The sequence below is a fragment of the Musca vetustissima genome, unplaced genomic scaffold (genome assembly GCF_032173495.1).
Source record: "Musca vetustissima isolate MV318-11 ecotype Yass unplaced genomic scaffold, APGP_CSIRO_Mvet_v1 utg4706, whole genome shotgun sequence".
Lineage (NCBI taxonomy): Eukaryota > Metazoa > Arthropoda > Insecta > Diptera > Muscidae > Musca > Musca vetustissima.
In genome coordinates, this window is record NW_026878972.1 from 115,475 (window position 1) to 133,792 (window position 18,318).

Here is an 18,318-nt window from a genome sequence, read left to right on the forward strand (position 1 = left end):
AACTTTTTCATACGAAAAAGCCAAGTTAGCTAACATTTTCCTAAGTAAATTTAAATTCAGCTATCTTTTTCATTAGAAAAATTCAATTCAGCTAACATTTTCTTAAGAAAAATTCTATTCAACTAACATTGTCTATAGAAAAAATCAATTCAGCTAAATTTTTCTTCATAAAAATTCAATTCAGCAAACATTTATTAAAAATATCAATTCAGCTAACTTAATATATGAGAAAAGTCAATTCAGCTAACATATTCTTATCAAAAATCAATTCAGCTAAATTTTTCTTAAGAAAAAGTCAATTCAGCTAGCTTTTTCCCAAGAAAAAAGTCAATTCAGCTAACATTTTCTTAAGAAAAATTTAATTCAGTTATCTTTTTCATTAGAAAAATTCAATTCACCTAACCTTTTCATAAGAAAAACTTAATTCAGCTAACTTTTTTTAGAAAAATTCAGTTCAGCTAACTTTTTCTTAATAAAAACTCAATTCAGCTAACATTTAATAAGAAAAACACAATTCAGCTAAATTTTTCTTACGAAAAACTCAATTCATCTAACCTTTGCTTAAGAAAAAATTCAATTCAGCTAATTTTTTTTAAGAAAAAGTCAATTCAGCTAACTTTTTCCCAAGAAAAATTCAATGAAGCTGAACTTTCTTTTAGAAGAACTCAGTTCAGCTGCGTTTTTAATTAAAAAAATAAATTCAGCTATGATTTTCAACGAAAAATCAAATTATTACGCATTCTAATCCGTTACAAAATAATATCCTTCGCCCGATTTTCTATTAATAGTCCTCATTATCCAATTTCCCCTTTAATTAGACCACATTGTTACCATTTAACGTTTGCAAATTAGCAATTTTTAATTTCTTTACCCATCAAAATGTAAATATCATTTATGACTTATCTCGTAAAAATTGAAAAATCAAAGCAAAAGTTGTAAAAATTTGAAAGATTTTTTTCCAAAGAGAAAAATAAGAATCTTCAAAAACCAGACACATTTGTTTTGATGATACGCAAAAAAATGACTCTTCTAATATTTGCAGCAGTGGTAGTGGTGGCACACATTTACATTTTTGTTGTTGTTATTATTACAATCTGCAACATCTGTTTAGCATTTGTCTGATACTTTTTTACATCTATTTTTTTTTTTATTTTGAGTTTCTTTTCATGTTTGTTTTTGTTGTTGTGTCTAAATCCGTACACACGTAATTCATAAATTTAAAAATTTGAAATTTTAAACGATTCAATAATTTTTTTCCAAAGAAATCATATAAGATTCATGAATCTGTTGTTGTTATTGTTGCTGAATGGTGTATTGGCATTTAATGGCATTTTTGTGATTTTCTTTTGAAAATGAGGTATCAAAAAAAAAAAAACTATAAATAGATTTTAAGTACTGTTTTTTTTGTTTTATTTTTGTAACGCAATGCAATTTTTATGTGTGGGGAGAATTCAAAAAATGTGTGTCAATTAAAACACATGCAATTTAGAGAATTGTTTTAAAGACAACTCAAATTAAACCAATATTTTTAACCTAATTTAAATGCATTTTTCTAAGGATAACTCAATTCAGCAAAGTTTTTCTGTAGATATATTTAATGCTTCATGCTTTTTAAAATGGAAAATTCCAATTCAGCTAAGTTTTTCTACAGAAAATGCCAATACAGCTAACGTTTTTGCAGAAAAAATCAATTCAGCTAACTTTTTGTGCGTAAAAAATCAATCTGGCAAATTTTTAGTATTGGAAACGACAATTCAGCTAAACTTCAATATAAATAACAAATTTAGCAAACTATTTCCAACAAAAAGGGAAATTCAGCTAACTTTTTCTTTAAAAAATATAATAATAGCTCATTCTTGCATATGCAATTTAAATTCCGCTAACTTTTTTAAAAGAAAAATTCAATTCAGCTAACTTTTCCTTTGGAAAAAATCAATTCAGCTAACCTTTTCTAAAGAAAATCTCAATTCAGCTAAACTTTTCTAAAGAAAAACTCAATTCAGTTAACTTTTTCTAAAGAAAAACTAAATTCAGCTAACTTTTTTTACAGAAAAATCCAATTGTTAGCTGAATTGAATTTTTCTGAAATTTTTATGAAAAAATTCAATTCCGCTAACTTTTTCCAACGAAAAATTCAATTCAGCCAACTTTTTTGCAGAAAAAATTAATTCAGCTAACTTTTTGTGCGTAAAAATCAATTTAGGAAGTGTTTAGTATCGAAAACAATAATTCAGCTAAATTCCATATGGAAAAATCAATTCAGCAAACTATTTTTAACCAAAAAAGGAAATTCAGCTAACTTTTTCTTTCAAAAATATAATAATAGCTCATTCTTGCTTATGAAATTTAAATTCAGCTAAGTTTTTTTAAATGAAAATTCAATTCAGCTAAAATTGTCTAAAGAAAAATGCAATTCAGCTAACTTTTCCTTTGGAAAAACTCAATTCAGCTAACCTTTTCTAAAGAAAAACTCAATTCAGTTAACTTTTTCTAAAGAAAAACTAAATTCAGCTAACTTTTTCTAAGGAAAAATTTAATTCAGCTAACTTTTTTACAGAAAAATTCAATTCAGCTAACTTTTGCTAATGAAGAATTCAATTCAGCTAACTTTTTCTAACGAAAAATTCAATTCGGCCAATTTTTTTTTTTTTGCAGAAAAAATCAATTCAGCCAACTTTTTCTGCAGAAAAAATCAATTCAGCTAACATTATGAATTGATAAACTGTATTCAGCTAGCTTTTCCTATAGAAACACTCAATCCAGCTACGTTTTTTCCAAAAAAAAAATCGATTATAAAATCAGAATTTTTTCTCACCCAACCCTAATTTCCTCTATTACAGAAAAAAACCTTTTCACCTCATTAGCCTAATATTTCATTGTGAGAATACCTTCCCTAATGGCATTTCCTCTCTACAACACACACTCACACACACCCATCTACATAAATGCACTTTGTTTTTGGGGGCGGCATTTGCATGAACGCTTTGTTGTTGTTGATCGTATGTAGTAGATAGATATTCATTCAATAAGCCAATAAGTCACTCTATAGGTTAGGTAGAACTACGCTTTTATGCGCTTGTAATAGCAATTAATTACCGGATGCTGTAGTTGTTCGTTGTATGTTTTGTCCGTCCATGTCCGTCGATATTGTTGTTCAGCAATTTTTGAAAAAAAGCTGTTGTTCACTTGATAATTGCATTAGCGGCGATGCATAATTTTTAATTGTTTTAACAACATCAACAGCGAAAATTAAAATAACAATTTTCGGAATATATATTGAAAATGAAAAATATGTTGAATTTACTTCTATGAATTACTTCTATGTATATATTTATAAATATTTATAATTAAAAGATTTTTATCGCAACCAGGGGTTTACCAATTCACCTGTCCTTTGATGTGATGAGGGATTTGCATAGATGATAGTTTGCCACATGTAGACAATAGAAAGAGGCAGCTATCTCGAATCAATATCTGGAATTCAAATGTTTATAAACAGGTGCTTATTCTTTATAATTCTCAGAAAATATTACACCTTCTCAGCTAGGTAACAATGATTTTTTTCTTATTTTTACAAATTAATATTAATTTTATTTAAAAAAAATATAATCTTGATAAGCCCTCACAACTATGTATGAATATTTAATTTAACAGCATGTAGGTGAAAAAGTCGTGAGAAAAAAAATCAGAAATAATAATTATTTTCAATAATTTGCATAATTAATAAATACTTAAAGCAAATATTGATTTTAATATTGAAATTAACTTTTAAGTTGATGGCTTTAGAAAAGTGTTGCTGAATAGGGGTTTTAAAAAGAAAATGTGAGTTTAATTGGTGTTTTCTATGAAAAAACGTTGCTGAAATGTATTTTCCTCAGGGATAGCTCAGCTGAATTGGGTTTTTTGTACAGTAAACCTTAGCTGAATTGAGTTTTTAGATAGACAACTTTAGCTGTAATAATTTTTGTATAGTAAACCTTAGCTGAATTGGGTTTTTAAATAGAAAAATTTAGCTGAATTCTAAATATTGGTAGAAAATATATTGTATATTGAATTTTCGTTAAGAAAATTTAGCTGAATTGACATTTACAATAAAAAATATCAGCTGAATTAAACTTTTTCTCTACAAAAAATTGGCTAAATGGATTTTTTTCGCTAATAAAAACCAGCTGAATTAGCCTTTCCTCTAGAAAAATCTAGCTGAATTGCTATTTTCGTTGAAAAATTCTTGCTGAATTTATTTTCTGAACGAATAATACTAGCTGAATTACATTTGTATGTAATAAATGTAATAAAAGCCAGCTGAATTGGAGTTTTCTTCAGAAAAACCTAGCTGAATTGCCATTTTCGTATTATATATCGATTTTTTATTAAGAAAATTTAGCTGAATTGAAATTTTCAACAAAAATATTAGCTTAATTTAGTATATTATATGGAAAAAATTGGCTGAATTAATTTTTGGGTGATAAAAGTCTGCTGAATTCAGTATTTATTTATAAAAAACTAGCTGAATTAGTAATTTTCTTACAACTTATTGCTGAATTAACTTTTGTCTAAGGAGTAATATTAGCTGAATTACATTTTTATGTAAAAAAGGTAATAAAGGCTGGCTGAATTGCAGATTCCTCCAGAAAAACCTAGCTGAATTGCTATTTTCGTTGTAAACTATTGCTGAATTTACTTTTTCTAAAGAATGATATTAGCTGAATTGCATTTTTATGTAGGAAAGCATTGCTAAATTGAGTATTTGAATAAATCATAATAGCTGAATAGTATTTTTCGATGCAAAATATTAGCTGAATTGATTTTTTGTTGATATAAAAATTCTGCTGAATAGAGATGTTCTCTAAAAACATTGCTGAATTAATTTTTTGTAGAAAAAAATGGCTGAATTAATTTTCTGTATAAAATCTAAAATGAATTGTTCTTTTGCATAGTAAATTTTTAGGTGAAAAAACTTAGCTGAATTGTTTTTTTTCTTAGCTGAATTACATTTTTCTTTTGTAAAACTTAGCTAAATGAAATTTTTTCCAGAAAAAATTGGCTAAATTGTATTTTTCTTTATAAAGTCTATGTTGAATTGATCGTATCTATAGTAAATCATAGCTGAATTAGCATTTTCTTTGAAAAAACTTAGCTGAATTGATGTTTGCTAAGGAAACACCTTAAAAGGGGTGTTGTTTGGGTGTTGTTTACAAAAAACTTAGCTGAATTGAATTTTTCTTTTTTAAAACTTAGCTGAATTGATAATTTTCTTTTATAAAACTTAGCTGAATTTAATATTTCCTTAAAATTGGCATTTTTTTTGGAAAAACTTTGCTGAATTGATTTTTTCTAGAGTAAAACTTAGCTGAATTAGAAATTTTCCTTAGAAAAACTTCCAAAAAATTATTAAAATAACATCTTCTTTATTGGTTATCCATCCCCACTTGCTTACAATCTGATTAAATATGCATGAATTATGTTGAGTGTGTGTGTGTGTCTGTATGTGCGTGCTTGTACACACATATGCATATTACAATTAACAACTAAATAAACATTTACAATTGAAAGAAAATGTATGTTATTGCTGTTGTTGTTTTTGTTGTCGTTTGGCATTCTTCTTTGCAAAATCAACGACAGCAGCTCCATTTCAGGCATCCGTCCTCTTCTCTCTCCCCAACCACACAGCTCCCAACATCTCATCCAAATGCAGGCATTAATGAATGAATGAGTGTATAAATAAAAATAATACGCAGCGGCAGTCAAAACAAATAATATTTAAACAAAACAAAAATACAACAACAACAATTACAATAACAACGCAAATGGAAACATGAATGAAATGTAATTTTCATTATGAACAACAACTATTTGAAAATAAAATTGAATTAAATATTTTTTTCTCGAGGATCATGATGATTGTGTGAGCGTGATGTAAACTCACCACTCAATTAATTGGAAATGATTTTGAAAATATATGTATATAAATATATATTTGTAGGACGCTGATTTTTGATGATGATTTTTGTGAAAATTGCACGCAACAATGACTTTTGGCAGGAAACGAAAAAAAAAAATAATTTTACGAATCGCCTGCTAAATGCCACAAAACACTGCAACATTGTAAGCGAAAAAATTATGTGAATTGAAAACTGAATTTTGAAATATGGGTTAGTGATGTGAAATACAAAACAAAAATATGTAGATATTTTTAAAATGCAATGTGGGTGGGCGATTTGGCATAAATAATATTAAGCAGTTCATAAGAAAAAATATTTAAAAATTGAGGATTTTTTGGCATCAAAATAATTTTTTTTTATTGGAATTTCAAATTTTATTATTTGTAATTATTTTCCTTATGACTTTTTATGGCAACACTACGATTACATTGCCATTTTGTAATAATTTTTTCATATGACAAAATAAAAATGGTATTTAACACCAACCTGTCTATGTTGCATGCACAGCACAACCCAGCAAGTGTCACACATACCTGCTCCTCTGCATGCTAGTGTCTGTTTTTTTTTTTTTCAACACCATGTTTGTTTCTCCTTTAATCTCTTTCCTATGATTTATTTCTCTGATAGCATACAAAGTTTTGTCACAAATATTATTTAATATTAATTAATTGCAAATAAACATCATTCCGTCCGTTCGCCAGGCAGCAGCAGGAGCAGCAAAGCAACCGGCTTGGGCAACAAATATTTCCAAATGTTATATTCCCACGCTATAGCAAAAAAAACCGCCTTAGCCTGGGGTGTGAAATGTTTTTCAAAGATTTTTTTTGTTACAACAAACATAAAATATTTTTTTATCAGTTATATGAGTCGGCTACTATGTTTGGAGTAACAACAACAACAATAATATGCAATAAATAAATATTGAAACAAAATTGTTTAAATTGTAAAGAATAATCAATAGTTGCTGCAACATGGTGCGGTTGTAACATTTGCCTAGGTATGTATGGTGTCAAATACTGTTTAATTAAATTTGATTTGAAACAAGAACATATGAACAATTGTTCGATGTTGTTATTTAAAAAAAATACATTTACATTTTTCACAATAGATAAGATCAATTCAGCTAAGTTTTTATTAGGAAAAATTCAATTCAGCGGCATTTTTCTGTTGGAAAATTAAATTCACAAAGATTTTCTATAAAGACAACTGAATTCAGCAAATGTATTACTTAGGAAAATATAATTCAGCCAAGTTCTTATGTTAAAATAAAACATTACAATGAATTATGGACAATAAAAATATTTTATTCTGCTAATTTTTAACATAGAAAAAATCAATTCAGCGGCAATTTCCAGTTGGAAAATGAAATTCACATATATTTTCTGTAAAGAAAACTCAATTCGGCGAATATATTTCATAGAAAAATGTAATTCAGCTAGGTTTTTATGCCGGAAAATCATTGCAACGGATTTTGGACAATGGAACAAAAATTAATTCAGATAACTATTTTAAAGAACTAATGTATTGTATTGTGGTCTATAGAAAACCACAATTCAGCAACACTATTCTATAGGAAACCTCAATTCAGCGACATTTTTCTATATACAAACTCAATTCAGCTAAATTTTATTATAGAAAACTCAATTCAGCGACATTTTTATGGAAACACTCAATTCAGCACATTGTTCAATAGAAAAACTCACGTCAGCGACATTTTTCTATAAAAAAAACTCAATGCAGCTAAATTTTTCTATAAAAAACTTAATTCAGCCACATATTTCTATAGAAAAACTCAATTCAGCGGATTTTTCTATAAAAAGAATTTAATTCAGCAGCATTTTTTATAGACAAACTCAATTCAGCGACATTTTTCTATAGAAAAAATAAATTCAGCAACAATTTTTTTAAGAAAATCCCAATTCAGCAAAATTTTTTTTTATAGAAAAGCTCATATCAATGACATTTTTCAATAGAAAAACTGAATTCATCAACAAATTTCTGTGGAAAACTCAATTCAGCGACATTTTTCTATAGAAAAACTCAATACAGCAACATTTTTCTTTTGAAAAACTAAATTCAGCAACATTTTTATATAGAAAAACTAAAATCAGCGACGTTTTTCTATAGGGAAAGTTAATTCAGCGACATTTTCAACAGTAAAACTCAATTCAGCAACATTTTTCTATAGAAAAACTCAATTCAGCATTTTTTTTAGAAAAAATCAATTCAGCAAAATTTTTCTTTTGAAAAACGCAATTCAGCGATATTTGTCTATAGGAAAACTCAATTCAGCAACATTGTTCTATAGAAAAACTCAATTAAGCGAAGTTTTTTTATAGGAAAACTTAATTCAGCAACATTTTTCTTTTGAAAAACTCAATACAGGTAAGTTTTCCCATAGAAAAACTCAATTCAGCGACATTTTTCAAAATTAAGCAATATTTTTTGTAGAAAAATTCAATTCAACGACATTTTTCTATGGAAAAACTCAATTCAGCTGCAATTCTCTACACAAAAACTTAATTCAGCAACATTTTTCTAATACAAAAATCAATTCCGCTATGTTTTTCTATAGAAAAACTAAATTCAGCTGCATATTTCTATAGATACAAACAATTCAGCGCACTTTGTAAGGGAAAACATGAATTCACCTAACTTTTTTTATGTTAACACATTCAGCTAACTAGCGAACTTTTACCGTAAAAGAAATCAATTCAGCAAACTTTTTTAAAAACATTTTTGTTTTCTGTGATATATTTCATTAGAAAATGTCAATTCAGCAAATTTTTTGTACAGAAAAACTCAATTCAGCTAATGTTTTCAATAGAAAAAGTCAAATAAGAAAACTGTTAGCTATAAAAACACGTTGCAGCAAACTTATCCCACGAAAAAACTCAATTCAGCAAACTTTCTTTCTTAAGAAATTCAGCTGCATATTTCTATAGATACAAACAATTCAGCGCACTTTGTAAGGGAAAACATGAATTCAGCTAACTTTTTTTATGTTAACACATTCAGCTAACTAGCGAACTTTTACCGTAGAAGAAATCAATTCAGCAAACTTTTTTAAAAACATTTTTGTTTTCTGTGATATATTTCATTAGAAAACGTAAGGTCAGCAAATTTTTTGTACAGAAAAAATCAATTCAGCTAATGTTTTCAATAGAACATGTCAATTTAGTAAACTGTCACTATAAAAATACGATTCAGCAAGCTTTTCCGTGGAAAAGTCAATTCAGCAAACTTTCTTTTTTAAGAAAATAAATAAATTTTAGCTAATTAAAAACTCAATTCAGCTAATTTTTTTTGTTGAAAAATTTAATTTAGTACTGTTTTGTAATGAAAAACTCCATTCAGCAAACTTTTTTCTAATGAAAAGTCAATTCAGCAAAGTTTTTTCATCGGAAAAGTTAATTCAAGAAAATTTCTCTAACAAAAAAATCAATACAGCAAATTATTTTCTAATGGAAAGCCATCATTAATTCATTAATTCAGCAACAGCATCCCAGTAAAAAATCAATTCAGCAAAATTTTCCTAAATGGTAAATGTTCCCATATTCAAATATTTAATAAAAAATTCTATTTTTGGAAAATGTTTCCTTTAAAAACAAAATCTTCTAAACCCAATTAAGCACCAGCGACAGTCCCTGACTAAATGTCTGCCTGACATAAATTTCATTTAAACATTTTTAATGGGACCTGGCCAATCAGAAACAACAACAACAAACACCCCTACGCCACACATCAAAACGTATGAAAAATTTATAGGGTTTTGGCAAAAAAAAAATCACAAAAACACACACACGAAAATAACATCATCGTTTTGAAAATAAAAGTATGTCTAAATAAGAATCCGACAGAAGTGGAAAAGATTCCGCACAACAAAATATTAAAAACATAAAAATAAATACAATTTTTTTTATCTGAAAAGAGGACAATAGATGGCGGGGTTGTTGAGAATGGAACTTTTTTTTTCTTTTTGGAACAACCAAAAATATTTTTGTTATGAAAATTATTAAAAAAAGCAACAACATGCCGATAATAATAATCAAATAAAAAACTGTGTCGAACTGCATTCAGAACGAACTTATGGGGGCTCAAAGATTGCTTGCAACATAAACACACATTTTTCGTATGTCCCCAACTCTCTTTTGGCTATCGTAAACACTCCCTTCTTCTCTCAAACTCACTCTCTCTCTCTCCCTTGATCACTATTGTATTTAACTTGTAAAATTAATCATCCCCTCCCTGCTCCATAAAACGAAAAATTTCATTTATGATATTTGTCCATTGGATCGATCGATCGGTGGGTCGGTCGAACGTTCGGTCATTTAGCCATCAGACAAGTGGTGGTGGCGTTGCTGCGGAATAATAGTCACTGAATGACTGTGGGCCATCCATTCCATGTTTTTTCTGTGTTTGTCGTTTTCTTCTAAAGCATGCACCGGCGCAGGCGGCGCCAATTTGGAGCCTCTTGCTTTCTTTTTGTCTCCTTAGTGTTATTGTTGTAGTTGTTATTGTTGCTGTTTTTCAATTGATCAACAATAACAACAAGAACGGCATTTTTGCAGCCGTTTACCACCACCACAACATGATGACCGACCAGCCGACCGACCACAAATATTGTACATGGCAGATTCACTACAAAACTCCGACACTACATGCTGTTTCTGCTCCTTCTGTGACTGCCAGCCTGGTCAATGCTGTCGCCTCCGTTGGGACCCCAACGCAATGTTGTTGTCGTTGTTGTTGCTGGCGTTCGTTCCATATTTAGTATAACACATTTTTATGCGTTTGATGCGTGCTTTTTTACACAAATTCGGAGGCAGTTTGTTTGCTGATGCTGCTGCAGCCGCCTAACACCATCAACCCAACCACCAGCCAGCCGCCAGCATTGACCGGCTGGTTGGTTAGATGGCTGGCCAGGCTTCTACAGATGATGATCATCATCATGCCAAAATGAATTAATAAGGGCAGCAAAACTCTTAAAAAGTAGCAACGTTATATGTGTGTGTATGTGTGTGCGTTTGAAAAGTTATGTTTTTTGAAAATGGAATGTCTTTTAATAAGCAAGGTGGGGGGAGGTATGGCAATGAAGGGGAAGGATTTTCTCACTACAATCGTTTTTGAAAAGAAAAATATTGTAAAATTCAGCTAAGCCATAAAAATCTAAAATCGAACGGGGAGAAAATGGGGATAATAGTAACCAATGACCTTTATTGAATATTTTCCACAAGTAGAGGGAGGTCTCACACCGCCTCAGAACTCGACATGATATAAAAGGTAGATAGAAGGGTATTCAAAATTGGACCAATTTGGCAATATTTTCTCTCAAGTGATATTTTGTGCTCTGACATCCTGATATTGTATTGAAATGCAGTTAAAACCTTTAAAATTCATGAAAAGCAGGACGGGATTATTTTATAGAAGATATGGCTAAAAATAGACCCATTCAAATTTGGATAAATGTTCAACATTTTCTCCTAACACATATTTTATCCCCTGAGATCCTGATATTGCATTGAAATGCGATTAGAACCTTAAAAATTCATAAAAAGCAGGATGGGATTATTTTATTGAAGAAAATGGCTAAAAATAAACCTTAATAAAAAAATGCGGGTGCACCGAAATTCCCAATTATAATCACTTCAGATGGTAAAAATAGACTAGAAAACAAATTTCCATATATAGAACGATTATATCGAAAAGTGAACCTATGCTGAATTTTTTTATTGTCGGAATTTTTTGGTCCTCTGTGAACCGGAACTGCTAAAACTGCTAAAATGGTTCACAATTTTTACCCGGAAGTCTGTAAAGCATAATGCGACTACAAATTAAAAATTCGTCTGGAAATTTGGAATAAAAACTTAACATACCCTTAATATGGTCGGTACCTTGAAATGCCACCAAAACTGCCAAAACGTTGATCTTAATCGAAAAAATTTCGGCAGGTGTATTTTTATACTCAGAGATAAATAAAATTAATACCATATCAGTGCCTGGGACCACATTCATGGACATATGTTGGTAGCCAATATTCTTCTTTTTATATCCTTCACCACATTGTGGTACAGGGTATTATGAATTTGTGCATATGTTTGTAACAGGCAAAAGGAAACGAGATAGACCCATGGTTCTTTTTGAGAATATGCAGAGAATCACTTTCTAAGTCGATTTACGCATGTCCGTCTGTCTGTAGATGTTAAATTGTAAACAAAGTACACGTCGCATTTATGATCCGCATAGAATCACTTTCTGAGTCGATTTACGCTTGTCTATCTGTCCGACTTTCCGTCCATGTATTTTTGTGAACAAAGTACAGGTCACATTTATGATCCGATTTGAATAAAATTTAGCATAGGTCACTTATTTGGCCCAAGGGCGAACCCTATTGCATTTGGGGAAAATCGGTTCAGATTTAGATATAGCTCCCATATACATTTTCGTCCGTTTTAATGTAAATGGTGCAACAATGTCCCTATATATCTTTCGATTTGCACGAAATTTGGCACAGCGTAATGAATTAGAATTAGTATTAGTATAGAATGATGTGTGTACAATTTCTTGAAAATCAGTTCAGATTTAGATATAGCTCCCATATATATTTTCGTCCGATTTTAGGTAAATGGTGCACCAAAGTACTTATATATCTTTCGATTTGCACGAAATTTGGCATGGCGTACTGAATTGAGCCTAGAATGATGTCTGCCAAGTTTCGTGAAAATCGGTTCAGATTTCGATATAGCTCTCATATATATTTTCGTTTGATTTTATGTAAATGGTGCACCAAAGTCCCTTCAAATCTTCTGATTTTCACGAATTTTGGCATAGCGTACTAAATGAATGTGTGCTAAGTTTCGTGAAAATCGGATCAGATTTACCTACACCTCCTATATATATTTTCGTCCGATATTAAGTAAATTGTGCACTAAATTTCCACACCTAGGCCGATTGACACAAGGTACTGAAGTTAATATAAATTTATCTCTTGGAAGTTTCCTTAAAATCGTTTCAGATATAGGTATAGCATAGCTTCCATATATAATTTCGACCTATTCATGTTAATTGTACACCGAGTAATCAATGAATGCCTTATTGAGATTAAATTTCAAAACGTGCAGAATACCAAATATGCGTGTGTCAAGTTTGCTTTAAATCGGCTTACAAAAATTAGCAGAGGTTGCAGAATGACATGTGTAGGGATTTATTTTAGTCGTCTTAGATATAGATAAGAATCACTTATTTAAGTTCGTTCAATTTCATGTCAATGTTCCTTCAAAAAGCGACGTCTGTTAGCATACATATGTAGAATATACCCAAAGTGTTGAAGGTTATCATATAGTCGGCCCAGTCCGACTTTACTACTTTCATGACAGGTTTCATTATATAATTTCCAACTATATCTCCAATTTAATATACCTCCCCTCCATTATATGTTTTCCCTGTTCAATTCTCAATATTTCGATTTTATTAATTTTTTTGTACTTCTCCTTTGTTGTTTCTTTTTATTGTTGTTCTAATTAATAAAATTCATATTTTTATGATTCAGGCCAGACAACAAACTATGCAGCCTCCGTTTTTGTTCCAACACATTTCGTCTCTTCATCCATTCCTTTTTTATGTTTCCTCATTTTTTTCAGACCCAACTCCCCTTTTCTTTTTTGTTGCATTCAAACCTGGGCAAACAGTAGCTGTTCCCAACATCATAAAGTTATTGTCGTCTCCATCATCATCAACTAATACTTTGTTGTTGACCAACACATTACATTTTCTTTTATTATAAGTGGCCAACAACAGCAACAACAATGTCTTTTGGCGGCAGCTCCCTATGTTTTACTATTTGTTGTTGTCATTCATATGTTATCATTATTATGGAGGAAATGCAATTTTTGAAATGAAAAGCCCCACCGATAGAGGAGGAAGAAGGCATTTTTTCGACTTGAATTTAATTATTGTTTACACGCGTTGTAATCACAGCTAATTAACAGTGTTTTTTTTTCGGAACACTCTCTATGTTTGTTGGTCGGCAATAATTATGTAGTCATATCATTCGGAGAGAGAGGGAGAAAGAAAACAGAACATCAAAAGCGGCATTATTTCGATGTTGTTGTTGCTTCTCTTTTAGATAAGAAATCAGAAGGTATTATTATTGGTGGTCGGACGTATTTGTTTGAAAGAGCTTTCCTATGGAGATTATAAATAACTTGAAGTTTATGACAATATACCCGGTGCGGCTCTTAGACCACTACTAGGTTACCTCTATGTTGCGGATATAAAGTGTTGAGAATTATGAGCGTATACGATATATTTTACATGAATTTATTAAGTGATGTTAAGAGTTCTCTTTGAAGAGATTGGTATTTTTGAGTGAAGGGAAGCATATTTTATCGTAATGAAATGAAGTAATTTTGTGTTTAAATGCTAAACGTTATAGATTTTGATCTTCAATTTATTTTTTATCGTAATATTATGTGTTACAAAGTGTAGCAGTAGGAAGAAAATACAAAAGGTGGAAGGAGATCAACTTTGTGATACCCTACAGTACCTTAAGTATAGAAAAGAGGATTTTATGAAATTATTTTTTAGGTACCGATTTCTTTTAAATATATTAGAGTCAGCGATGTTGTAAAATATGTTTAGAGACTTCTTGGATCATTTAAATAACGTTTCTGAGGCTTTGGATAATATGGATAAAATGTCCACAAAATCCTCGCCTTATATAGGGCTTGAACAAATATTCTTTAAATAATCCTCGCCTTATATAGGGCTTGAAAAAACATTCTTTAAGTGATCCACGCCTTATATAGGCCTTGAAAAAACATTCTTTAAGTGATCCACGCCTTATATAGGCCTTGAAAAAATATTCTTTAAATAATCCACGCCTTATATAGGCCTTGAAAAAATATTCTTTAAATAATGCACGCCTTATATAGGCCATGAAAAAATATTCTCTAAATAATCCACGCCATACATAGGCCTTGAAAAAATATTCTTGCAATAATCCACGCCTTATATAGGCCTTGAAAAAATATTCTTTAAATAATCCACGCCTTATATAGGCCTTGAAAAAATATTCTTTAAATAATCCACGCCTTATATAGGCCTTGAAAAAATATTCTTTAAATAATCCACGTCTTATATAACCTTGAAAAAATATTCTTTAAATAATCCACGCCTTATATAGGCCTTGAAAAAATATTCTTTAAATAATCCACGCCTTATATAGGCCTTGAAAAAATATTCTTTAAATAATCCACGTCTTATATAGGCCTTGAAAAAATATTCTTTAAATAATCCACGCCTTATATAGGCCTTAAAAAAATATTCTTTAAATAATCCACGCCTTATATAGGCCTTGAAAAATATTCTTTAAATAATCCACGCCTTATATAAGCCTTGAAAAAATATTCTTTAAATAATCCACGCCTTATATAGGCCTTGAAAAAATATTCTTTAAATAATCCACGCCTTATATAGGCCTTGAAAAAATATTCTTTAAATAATCCACGCCTTATATAGGCTATGAAAAAATATTCTTTAAATAATCCACGCCTTATATAGGCCTTGAAAAAATATTCTTTAAATAATCCACGCCTTATATAGGCCTTGAAAAAATATTCTTTAATAATCCTCGCCTTATATAGGTCTTGAAAAAATATTCTCTAAATAATCCACGCCTTACATAGGCCTTGAAAAAATATTCTGTAAATAATCCACGCCTTATATAGGCCTTGAAAAAATATTCTTTAAATAATCCTCGCCTTATATAGGCCTTGAAAAAATATTCTTTAAATAATCCTCGCCTTATATAGGCCTTGAAAATATATTCTTGCAATAATACACGCCTTATATAGGTCTTGAAAAAATATTCTCTAAATAATCCACGCCTTACATAGGCCTTGAAATAATATTCTTTAAATAATCCACGCCTGATATAGGCCTTGAAAAAATATTCTTTAAATAATCCACGCCTTATATAGGTCTTGAAAAAATATTCTCTAAATAATCCACGCCTTATATAGGCCTTGAAAAAATATTCTTTAAATAATCCACGTCTTATATAGGCCTTGAAAAATAATCCACGCCTTATATAGGCCTTGGAAAATATTCTTTAAATAATCCACGCCTTATATAGGCCTTGAAAAAATATTCTTAAAATAATCCACGCCTAAAGTAGAATTAAAAAAAAACAATTTAAAAAATCCAGGCCTTATGTAGAAGTAAAAAAATAATTTTTAAAAAAATTAACGCTCATATTCGGATAACATTTTTTGTCATATTTATCCATTTCTGGTTATTTTTTTATTTTTAAATCCTAAATATTTTCTCTTATCCAAACTTTTATACTAAACTCTCCCGTTACTTTTCTCTCCTCTCTCTCATTTTAGCCCGCACATTAACCTGCTACTGTGATGGCAGCTGCCCGAATAATGTTGTCAATGGTACATGCGAAACCCGGCCCGGTGGATCCTGTTTCAGTGCTGTCGAAGAAGTTTACGATGAAGTCACAGGCACCTATGAAGAGGAGCGGACATATGGTTGTATGCCACCCGAAGAGAATGGTGGTTTTCTTATGGTAAGTAAAATCTCTTTCTCAGCCAAATTCTTGCACATACTAAAAATCTCCCCCTCTCTCTCTTCATTTCTCTCCTTTAGTGCAAAGTTGCCGTTGTCCCCCACCTGCATGGAAAGAATATCGATTGCTGTGATAGCGGTGATATGTGTAATCGTAATCTATATCCTGCCTTTACCCCAAAAATCACCACACCCGCCCCCGAATTGCCAGTCAGCTCACAGTCGGTCCACTATTTGGCCATGATAGCATCGATGATAATTTGCGTGACGGTGTTTGTTGTCATCGTTGTGATTGCCTGCCTGACATATCGGCGACGAGAGAAACTGAGGAAACAGCCACGTCTCATTAGCAGTATGTGTAATAGCCAACTCTCACCACTGTCACAAATGGTTGAACAAAGTTCAGGTTCAGGATCAGGATTACCGTTGCTGGTGCAACGTACCATTGCCAAACAAATTCAAATGGTTCGCTTAGTGGGAAAAGGTCGATATGGTGAGGTATGGCTAGCCAAATGGCGTGATGAGAAGGTGGCCGTCAAAACCTTCTTTACCACCGAAGAGGCTTCATGGTTCCGTGAAACAGAAATCTATCAAACGGTCCTAATGCGTCATGAGAATATTTTGGGCTTTATTGCAGCCGATATCAAGGGTAACGGCAGCTGGACCCAGATGTTATTAATCACCGACTATCATGAGAATGGTAGCCTCCATGATTATCTGTCCACCTCGGTGATCAATCCACAAAAATTACAGCTGTTGGCCTATTCTCTAGCCTCCGGTTTGGCCCATTTGCATGATGAAATCTTTGGCACCCCAGGCAAACCGGCCATTGCCCATCGCGACATAAAAAGTAAAAATATTTTGGTTAAACGCAATGGTCAATGTGCCATTGCCGACTTTGGCCTCGCCGTTAAATACATTTCGGAATTGGATGAAATCCACATCGCCCAAAATACACGTGTTGGTACCAGACGTTATATGGCTCCTGAGGTCCTAAATGAAACGTTGAATCCCCAACAATTTGAAGAATTTAAACGCGCTGATATGTATTCCGTTGGTTTGGTCCTTTGGGAAATGGCCAGACGTTGCTACACCACCAAACCCGGTTCGAAGGCCACCACTTGTGAAGATTATGCCTTACCCTATCATGATGTTGTGCCTTCAGATCCCACATTCGATGATATGCATGCCGTGGTGTGTGTTAAGGGCATTAGACCGCCAATACCCTCACGTTGGCAAGAGGATGATGTCTTGGCCACTGTGGCGAAAATTATGCAAGAATGTTGGCATCAAAATCCCACTGTGCGCCTAACAGCGCTGAGGGTAAAGAAAACTCTGGGGCGTCTCGAGCCCGATTACATGGACTGTCCTATGAAAATTGTGTAGATTTAAAACATATTTTATTTTTTTAGTTTTATCGTAAATTTTAAGTTTATTTGTATTTAAGTTGTCTTTAAGCTATAAGAGAGAATTAGTAGAGAAATTTAATTTTAGTAGTTATTGAAAAAAAACTAATATATAAGTTGTATTTTTTTTAAATAATTTGAAAGTAATTTTTTCTTGTAAAATTAAGTTTTGTAAATTTTTTGATTTTTTTTTTTTTGTAAAAAATTTGGAATTTTGTATTTATTTTGTATTGAAATCATTTAGTTTTTATTATTTTTTTTCTTGTAAAATATTTGTAATAATTTCCACAAATTTTTTTTTTTTGTTGGTAAAGAAAAAATGTAGAGGAATAGAAGAGAATTGTTGAAATTGAAAATTTCTTAATAGCAAAATTCATAGAATGTGTATTTCCACA

General features: G+C 31.0%; 1 protein-coding gene across 1 annotated transcript in view; it reads left to right on the top strand.

Moving 5' to 3' along the window:
• LOC133323796 (bone morphogenetic protein receptor type-1B) overlaps positions 1–17,929 on the top strand; it is a 102,437-nt gene extending 84,508 nt beyond the window's left edge. Inside the window, exons 2-3 of the mRNA XM_061532697.1 lie at positions 16,331–16,518; positions 16,599–17,929. Of these exons, the coding sequence (XP_061388681.1) occupies positions 16,331–16,518; positions 16,599–17,903 (1,493 nt within the window). The 3' untranslated portion in view covers positions 17,904–17,929. The remainder of the gene's footprint in view (positions 1–16,330; positions 16,519–16,598) is intronic.
• The last annotated feature ends 389 nt before the right edge of the window (positions 17,930–18,318 follow it).